This window comes from Penaeus japonicus, unplaced genomic scaffold (assembly GCF_977035675.1).
Source record: "Penaeus japonicus unplaced genomic scaffold, GWHDUDI00000001_assembly GWHDUDI00000029, whole genome shotgun sequence".
Lineage (NCBI taxonomy): Eukaryota > Metazoa > Arthropoda > Malacostraca > Decapoda > Penaeidae > Penaeus > Penaeus japonicus.
The window spans coordinates 15,354,180-15,364,179 of record NW_028234431.1 but is presented as its reverse complement, the minus strand read 5'-3'; the positions used below and the strand labels follow the sequence as shown (position 1 = coordinate 15,364,179).

General features: G+C 36.9%; 1 protein-coding gene across 1 annotated transcript in view; it reads left to right on the top strand.

The window, feature by feature from the left end:
* The window catches only part of ais (DExD-box helicase 52), a 20,280-nt gene that overhangs the window by 2,975 nt on the left and 7,305 nt on the right, over window positions 1-10,000 (top strand). The window contains exons 5-9 of the mRNA XM_043031371.2: window positions 1,818-1,962; window positions 5,971-6,085; window positions 7,492-7,595; window positions 8,805-8,880; window positions 9,798-10,000. The exon at window positions 9,798-10,000 is cut by the window's right edge and continues 1 nt beyond it. Coding sequence (XP_042887305.2) covers window positions 1,818-1,962; window positions 5,971-6,085; window positions 7,492-7,595; window positions 8,805-8,880; window positions 9,798-10,000 — 643 coding nt within the window. The remainder of the gene's footprint in view (window positions 1-1,817; window positions 1,963-5,970; window positions 6,086-7,491; window positions 7,596-8,804; window positions 8,881-9,797) is intronic.

Here is a 10,000-nt window from a genome sequence, read left to right as displayed (position 1 = left end):
ATACCATAATACAAAAAAAAAAGGTAGCTAACAGACATTTAAGTAATACCTGTTATTTATATGCCAAGATTGATATCCACAAACATTGGTTATTGTTTTATTTTGTGATCTGAAGTGGGAAATGAAGACCAAATGTTTGCATTTTGGCTGTGATGGTTTATTTCAGTAGGTGAACACAAATAGAATTTGTCAAACTTCTTTCAGTTCTCCACTAGATATATCTGTTATAACTCATTTATAACCAATTTGTAACAGAACTGAAAAAAAAAATCTTTAACCCATTCACGCCGGGGCAATTCCGGCTTTAAATGGTCGTAATGCCTGGGTTTTCGAACGCATAAGCCTAATGCCTCAAGATTCTCGGCCGCACAAGCCACGAGCCGGGGCTGCCCGCTCACTCACCCTTGAGCGTCGGCCTTGCCCAGATATCTGGTCACTGGCGTCTGACGCAAAAGCCATGAAACGTGTCAGCACGTCATCCGGCGTGAATGGGTTAAGTAGCCTTTATCTGTTGAATAATATAATTTTTATTGTGAAATTCTATATAGGGAGTAATTGAATAAATAATCTTTATCTTTATATTTAGGTTGTATGAGCAAATGTTAATTTAATTTGATTTTTTAGTAACCCTTCCATTTTAGGGAAGGATGATTTGAAAAAAGACTTGGTTATTTAAGCTCCATAGGATTTTGCATATATGTTTTTCAGAGATGGATGATTTTTTTTTCAAGTTGTTCATGCCATTCAGTGTTGAATTTCAGAAGATATAATGGTAGAAAGAAAGAAAAAAATCATATAATATGTAGTGCCTAATTGCAACTTAACCATTGTCGACAGGGGTGTTTTGGTTCTAGATGATCTAAACGTTGGGATATTTAAATGTTTAAGCTTAACACCTAGGTTATTTTCTTGCTCTGGCCTCAGCCATTCGATACACGCCTGATCACATAGCGTGCGGCCAGAAGGACAGTTATGACAAAATATCTCATCCTCAGTGGCTAGTCCTGCCACCACTTGATGTGATATCTTGTCACTAGGTGTTAATAGCTTAAAAAGCAATAAGAAAAATGGTTTAAACACAAAGTGGGAATTCAAGCCAAAGGCAGTGCTAGATTATATCTGCTTTAGGTAAAGTTCGTATAACAGCGATTACTAAACACTTGCTTTCTGCTGTAATTTAATTAAACATAATACAATGCCCTTTCATGGAAGGTCATCCTTATTTGATTTCTGCTGTAATTTAATTAAACATAATACAATGCCCTTTCATGGAAGGTCATCCTTATTTGATTTCTGCTGTAATTTAATTAAACATAATACAATGCCCTTTCATGGAAGGTCATCCTTATTTGATTGCCACTTAACCCATTGCAGATGAGGATGGATTTCCTTGCCTAGTCTCCAGGATGTGTGTTATTCCAGAGTGAGGTAGTTTGTTAAATCACATAGTTATTTTTTAAGCATAAAAAGTCGGATCTGAAAAAGAAGAATGAAAAGGGGAAAATCATCCTTAAGTTTCCTTTTGAAGGATTCATGCTGAGCATGTTGAAAGCAAAGCAACAGAGGGAAACACAAGAAAACACATGAATATGTTGAAGGCCTTTCTGCTTTACTGTTTTATCATGCCCCAATGAAGCAGTTCAAGGGTCCTTGAAAGTTTTTTTTTTTTTCAGAAGTGTTCTAAGTATCTTGATATTTTGTCTCAGTGCCTTCTAACACTAAAAAATATTTCTTTTGTCATATGCCATTCTGATACTAAGCAGATATGATATGGAAAGCCAGAAATGTGCAAAAATTCTAAATCATTCCTTTTGCAGATGATCGAGAAGCACAAACTAAGTGATTTACTAGTGAGTAATCTCCTGAACCAAGGCTACTCAGAACCCACATCAATCCAGAAGCAAGCCTGGCCGCTCATGATGCAAGGACGGGAAATTCTAGGATGTGCCCCAACAGGTTCAGGTAGGCTTATATCTATCCATGTTATATTGTGGCACAGACTTAAAAGCTTGTTATTAAAGCAGTAATATCTTCCCATTCTTACTGCTTCAGTTGTTATGTAAGATTCATGCTTTGAAATACATCTGGACAGGTCGTTTACTTGCCTAATGTCGCTCTTGCTGGCAAGATGAAAGGCTAGTAAGATAACAATTACAGCTTCCTGTTAGATATTTCTCAATGCCTAAAGCTGCATTGAGCCTCTCTGAGTAATTTTCATCAGCCCTATTTGAAGGAGAAGTTTCTGTATTTTTTTACTCTTTTGACAAATCAAGAAAAGTGATATAAACAAATTCAACTACAATGTATATATCCAAAAATAATTATGTAAAACATGTATGCTTAAAACTCCTGGTTCTATATTCTGAATTCTTTATACAATTGCATATTCCTTAGTATTCTGAAATCACACTATTGTGATATGTAATGCAGGCACTTGCATCTATGTATTACTGCTCCCATTCTTCATTATTGTGGCAGTAGATATATATTATACATAGAATATGATGTATATGTAGTAGACTGTAGAGACTAGATATTTCATAGTTTTATGACAGGTAAATCAAATTAAATTAATCTTTGACAGTCAGATCACAGAAACAGAAGTGCAGCGGTTGCCATTACCAAGAATATTGGTTGGTTTAAGTCATCTTATTTACAGTCATCCAGTTACATTGTCTACATCAGTCGTCTCCAACCTTTGGATCACTTCCTTTGATAAATAAGAAAAAACATTAAAGACTTATCATCACCATAACAACTGCACCAACTATTCAGCATTCACTCCTTGGGTATGAGCTGTACCTTTAGCTCCTTTTGAGTTTTGAGTTTTTAATGTGTGCCACAGCCTGGTAAAGGTTGAAAACTCCTGCTCTACACAGATATGTTGTTATCAGTAAAGGCAAAGTATCTCTATGATGATTGAATAGTGCCATAAATGGAGTAATTTTTATAGTAAGTTGCATATTTATTTCCATACTTTATATTACCTAAAAAGGCATCCACACTTACAGTTATTGCATAATATTAAATGAAGTGTAAACTAGAAACCTGTATTGAGTATGGCAATAATCTGCTTTATGTAATAGAAAAAAAATTATCAATCAATTTGAAAAGAGCAAAGAAACCAAAAAATGCCTCAAATATATGATATACTCTGGTCAAATTTCGAACTTTTTTTTCAATTGCAATTTATAGCAAGGAGAATTGAAAGCGCAGTATTTACAACTACTGGAATTTATGTTAAAGTAAAACAGATTCCATTTCACCACTTGCTTATAGCAGTTGAAGTGGAAATTACATGTAATAAAATTGTTTGTAACAACATTGTTTTTGCCTTTTGATTTAGTTTATGCATAAAGTGAAACTGAGACTAGACTCAGCTTTGTAAACACTAGTAATTTTGCTGCCAGCATAAACTAAAAGAAGTGTTTGACAAGCCCCTCTTTCTGCGCTTTATATCCGTTTATGCATATTATAATCTGTTATCAACATATAGTGTATTTCTTCCCCTTGAAAATGAGCCTAAAGGGGCCCATACACGATCAAGAAAAGCGTCAAAATTTTGCATCAAAATTTTGACGTATAACTTTGATACAAAATTTTGATGCATAATTGCTCACACACGTTTCAGCGTTTTTCCCATCAAAATTCAGTATAGTCAAAATCTTCGACATGGATGCATCAGTGGACATAGCACTAGTGTTCGCATTGGACTCTGATAAACCTCCTGGTAAACGTTGGAAATGGTCAAAAGACTGGTTTTTAAAACGGGAAACTTACAGGCACGTCAACCTCCTCCAAGATAAGAACATCATAGCCTCCATGAACCACACCCGTGACTTGTACAGGTCTTCAGTTCTGGCACCTGATTTGGCACTTTTGTCCGTTTTTCATAGTTCATTGCAGAAATTTGTTCGCAGATTATTTATTTTTTACTTCAGATCTTCTAATGTAGCAGAAGTAAAATGCTCACGATATTTCTGCAGTAGATTGTCATAGGCCTCGGCTTTCTTAGCACGATTGCTATAATCATCCGACTAATTCTCCACAAGGCTGGCAAGGTCCGATACACTCCTAAAACTTCAATCAAAAATTTCTTTTTGGCCTCCTTCACAGACATGGCAATCCTGTCTCCTCGTCAGTCACCTGCGAACTAAAAAGTTTGATCAAAATTTTGACAGGAGCCCACACACGCATCAAAAATTTGACGACTCGTCAAAAAATATCAAACGGATTTGATCAATCAAAATTTTGCTTCAAATCTTTTTTTAACATCAAAACGTCCTACACACACTCAAATTTTTTCATCAAAATTTTGATATCAAATTTTTGATGCAAAATTCTGATGCTTTTTTTGAACGTGTATGGACCCCTTAACCCGTTAACGACGGATGACAAGATAACACGTCTAGTGGTTTTTGGGCTACACGATGGGGACGCGTTACTTTGTCCAGCCCGGGGCGCGGGAGGAGCCAGCGCGCAGCGCTGGCTCGTGGCCAGTGCGGCCGAGAATCCCGGCGCGTTAGGCTTATGCGTTCAAGAGTCCCGGAATTTTTGTCTATTTAAGCCGGATTTGCCCCGTCGGGAACGGGTTAAAGTAAGTTTCTTCAGGCAAATTATACCTTTGCCAAGTTATAGAAAAATAATATGATTTTAAATTTTACTTGAAGTTTATGTTCCACAAAGCTAAGAATCATTTGTGGTTTTAGAGGTGGTAGCTTATATCACATTTTATTTTAGTGGGCTCTATATGTATCGGTATAGATGTTTAAAACCAGTCTAATCTGTTAGGATCACCCAACCGAAGATCCCCCCCCACCCCCTTACCATCTTCAGATTAGTTTCCTTAGGTCATCCAAGAGTATTTTGTGATTTTCCTTTTTTATACAGTATTAACCCATTGTGAACGTGGGATATATTTGTTTGCCCAGTCTCCAGGATGGGTTCTATTTTAGAGTGAGGCAGCTTCATGCAACATACCTTGACTTTTCCCTCTCTCTTTTAGTCACTCATTGTAAAACTAGAGCCATTTTTGTGTTTTTATTTGTGTGTGTTTTACTGTATTGAGATACTATTTAGTATACAAAATTTAGTATCTGTCACATCACAGGATCTATCAATGCTGTAGTTGACTAAAATTGTAGTTTAGGGTCCATATCAGCTCATTATTTTCTTAACCCTCTCTGGACGGGTGGTACAGTACAGTACCGCTCATTGAAAAGCCCAGTGGCCGGGCGGCACAGTATTGTGCCAGCCATTTAATTGATTTAGGCCTAAGCGCTTGAAAGCCCTGGCATTGTGACATTTAAGGCTGGAATGCCCCTGTCGTGAGTGGGTTAATACTCATTGCGATAGAAGTATTGCTGTTTTGTGGGAGGACAAAAAGCAACTTTATTTTCTTGTATTTATGTACTGTCATTAACAAATACGAAACATATAACCATCTACAATGAAGATAACATGAAGAGGAAGGGGAGAGAGAGGAAACCTGTGTTTATAACTGAGTACCACAGTAAAAGGCACAGGGGCACAATGTAGACATAAGGCATGGTTTGAGTCACCTTCCTCTTATTCTGCCTGCGCATCCTTCATTTGCGGTACTTTAGAACAAGAGGATGGTAACTTGCTTTGTGTCATCACTGTAAAGATAGTGCTTGCTAGAGACTGTGGATAGGTACCATTCAATGCTCACTCTCTTGCTGGTGCTAGAAGAAAGTGGTGCCATCTAGGTTTTGGATGTTTAGGGAAATCCATTTTGCTTAATATTACAGCAATTATAGTAATCATGTTTGCAATTGTCATCATCAGTCACACATTACTCATAGTACATAGGATAACACAGTGATACAAACTCCCTGAATGTCATTTACATCAGGCCAGAACTCCTGCATCATGTATGTCATGACACCTGTATGCAATGGGTTAATAAGAGGGTTCTAGAATGTAATTACTCTATATTTTTACTCCTAGGTAAGACAGCAGCCTTTCTTGTGCCTGTCCTGAATCAGCTTGGTGGCCCTCAGAGGAAGGGTTTCCGTGCTGTTATCCTGGCACCTACCAGAGAGTTGGCTAAACAGACTTATAGGTGAGTTGAAAATCCATATCTTGGAAATGGTTGAGATGCCAGGACATTTGAACGCATAAGCCTAATGCCTCGGGAGTCTCGAGTGAACTAGCCGCGAGCATGGGCTGTCCACTCACTCACCCGGTGCACCGGCCTTGACTAAATATCTTGTCGCCAGCGTCTGACCCAAAAACCACGAAACATGACACCATGTCAGCCAGTGCAAATGGGTTAATGACATGTTTGGAATGGTGTTGATATCATAGTACTCTAGGCTGTATGCATGTTGAAGCAGCAACCAACCACTTTGTGGCCAATCATTTGGCAAGAAGAGCCGACAAAGCCATGATGCAAATGTCATGTCATTTGGCATTAACGGTTAAATGCTATGCAAACCAGCTGTTAACCAATTCACGCCAGGGTTTAGATTTGCCTAATGTTTCTTCCGCTGGGTAGATAACAAGCATGTGCATTAACTAAGTGCGAGATCTCTCCTGGCATGAAGCTGCACTGCGCCTCTATAACCTCTATTATTTTCACAAGTGAATATGATGATATATGATTATATACACATGTAAGGATGTAAAATGTATGTTTTGAGGGAGAGATCATAAGTAATAGGATGTCATCTGGGGGGAGCAAAATATATATTCCCATGACATCATGTCATGGGAATATATGTCACTTGTCCCCTGGCAACTGGAGCACCTACAGGCAATCCGACCGCCACGGTAAACATTCAGTTATGATGATCAGATGAGTCAGCACTTATAGTTAATAGAGACTGGACTACCCCATCCACACAACTCGGGCGAAGCGATGTCTTCGCAAATATCTCTGAACTGAGCTGAATTGAATTCAACGATGATGATCAGATAAGAATAGATAAGATGAGTCAGCACTCATAGTTGACAGAGGCCGGGCCGCCTCGTGCATATAGCTCGGGCGAAGCGACATCTTCACAAATCTGTCTGAACTGAACTGAACATCATGTCACCAGATGCGAATGGGTTAATGAGAACTGCTGGTTTGCATTGATTTTGCTAGTTCCCTAATAATTTTTCAATAAAATTATAAGATAAAGGACACTAGCCTGTTGCTGAAATACCTGGTCTAAATGCAAGGGTATTTCAAGTGTGTAAGGCTATTGCTTCAGGCTATCCACTCATTCTCGCTGTGGCCAACTGCTGTGCACCTGATGACCTGGCGCGCCAGCCATATGAAAAGCCATAGCAAAATATCACTACTCGATGTGATATCTTGTCGCTCAGTTTTAATGGGTTAAGCCTACTATTTAAGTGTGTGGCTCTTCAAAGTCATAAAACAGTCGGTAGGTTCAAATATTATAGTGACTTTGCTACTAATCTATTTGAAGAAATAAGAAGTGAATAGATAGTAACCCATAATCTTATGAACTATTTTTTCAGAGAATGCACAAGACTGTCTGAGGGCCTCGGGTTACGTGTACACATTATTAGTAATGTGAACAAAGCAAAAGAAAAGTTTGGGCCAAAGTCTGCAAAAAAATTTGGTAAGTTAATATGCTGCCTGATTGTTAATTGATTGGTCATGTGTAATCAGAATAGCAAATTTGGTTCAAAGATGTTTCAGATTTATGAAACTAATATTTTGTAATTATAAATATCATTGATAGATAATGATTAGTTACTTGTGAAATAGAATTTTCAAATCATCTTACATTCCATATTCAGTTGATATTTTAGCAGGAATGTCTTTTAACTCTTTGGTGCTTAACATGTTTCGGAGGTGGACAATCAGCAGTTTAGGGAGATTTTGTTGCAACCTCACTAGCAATATCACTGTAAAGCTTATAACTGCAATATTCTTGGCCTGAAGTTCAAATACATAAAATGAGCATTTACTTTTATTATAAGGCATACAATTTCCACTTCAGCTTTTGGAAGGCTGTAGTAGACTGATATTATAGTATATTATAATTTCTGATAATATAGATGAAACTATCTATAAAAGAAGTGACATGAGTTTATTGGAGGTAGGAAAATGCATTTAATTTTTTTACATCATAATTTACAGTGTAAAAAATAGGGAGAGAAAAAAGAGCATGAATGAAATTTTGGTTTGGCAGCATGGCAACCTGTAGAGGCAGCAGTGAAGGTGATACATATGCTGAAAATTACGCTGTTTATAATTTTTTTAAAAGCATAAAGAAACATTCAGGTTATGTTCAAGCAATTAAGCAATTAGGATAAAAATTGAGAGATGCTTGTAGTGCCCTTGATGTTTTAGATTATCAAAAGTGGAAAAAATGCTCAAAAAAAGACATACAGTACCATCTAACTTTCAAATATTCATGATGACTTTTTTCAGTAATTTCACTAAAGAGATCTTTATGCTATACTATTCTCATGATGTTGGTATTACATAGAAAGGGAAACATTCTGAGAGATACACTGACTATCCTAATGAGACATAATTTGTCATAAATGACTAGCATAGCAGTCTAATATTTGATATCATCGTATGTGTACATGTTACCCTGCATTTAGGCTCACTAGAGGTATGGCATGTATAGATGCCACCCAGCATCTGGGCTTTTTTGTCTCATGGCATGTATGGACGCCATCCAGCACCAATGAGTTAAATGCGTGCTTATGTGACTTAAGCTAGCAGTGTCTCAAGAGTTTTTTTTACATTATAGAAAAAAATTCTGCATGGTTTGGGATATGTTAACTACATGAATAATGTAATGTGATTTCAGATGTATTGGTGACAACTCCAAATCGTCTTGTATTTCTCTTGCAAGAGGATGACACTCCACCAATTGACCTATCCAAGTAAGTGTTGTAGGATTATGCTTAGCATAAATGGTTTGTACTTTTTCAATGCAAGGTGATTACTTTATAATGATTTCTGAAAATCTTCTCCAATTTTTTGTGTTTCATTATGTTGTGAGACTTATAGCATGTGCTTGGTATGGCTATGACACTGTTTAGACAAATTCTTGTAATTCTTGTGGTTTATATTTTAGTCCCCATGAAATAGAAATATACATTGTGCATTCAGTGTAACATCACTATCACAAATGTATGGAAGAAGAAGTAAGAAGTTTAGCTAAGCATTTTCTTCATTATAGCAAAGGAAAAATTATTTACAGCAAAATACATTCCACCACCCTTTCACTCCTAATGCCTTTGGTAAAACAGCTCCTTACACACCTTACATGTAGTCAAAAACACTCATGGCATCAACTTGTTGATGATCAGTATGATTGCAGGCAGAAGGTTGTGTTGTGTGAAGAGGAGCAATCATTCTGAGCTTGAGTATGCTGCTGAGGCACCCCTATCCCATTCACCTTCCTAAATATTGATGAGAGGACATATGAAAAAAAATATAATCATTTGCATATTAAGTTTTCACTTTTTGTTTTGACAGATATTGTGTTTGCATTATCTGTCAAGATTATAAACTTTTATTTTTTTTTTATCTATCTATCTATTTATCTATCTATCTATCTATTTATCTATCTATCTATCTATCTCCTTCTGAATTGATAACATTTGATAGTTGTAAGGTGATACTATTGCTTATTTTTTACCAAAATAATTGAAACCAAAAATTTGTATTCTGCCCTTAAAATCTTAACAACAGTTAAGAATAGTCATTGCATCTGATTTGTGTAATTTATAAGTGTTATAATGCTAAAACTTAATATTGTATCAGCTAATCCCTTATTCAACTCTCTCTCTTCTAGTGTGGAGTGGTTGGTTGTTGATGAGAGCGACCGCCTCTTTGAAGGTGGAGCACGAGGATTCAGGGATCAGTTAGCTGCTGTTTATCGTGCATGCACTGGGCCCAATATCAGACGTGCGCTATTTTCGGCTACATTTGCTCATGAGGTTCAACATTGGTGTAAATTGAATCTCAATAATGTTGCCATGGTTACAGTAGGCATTA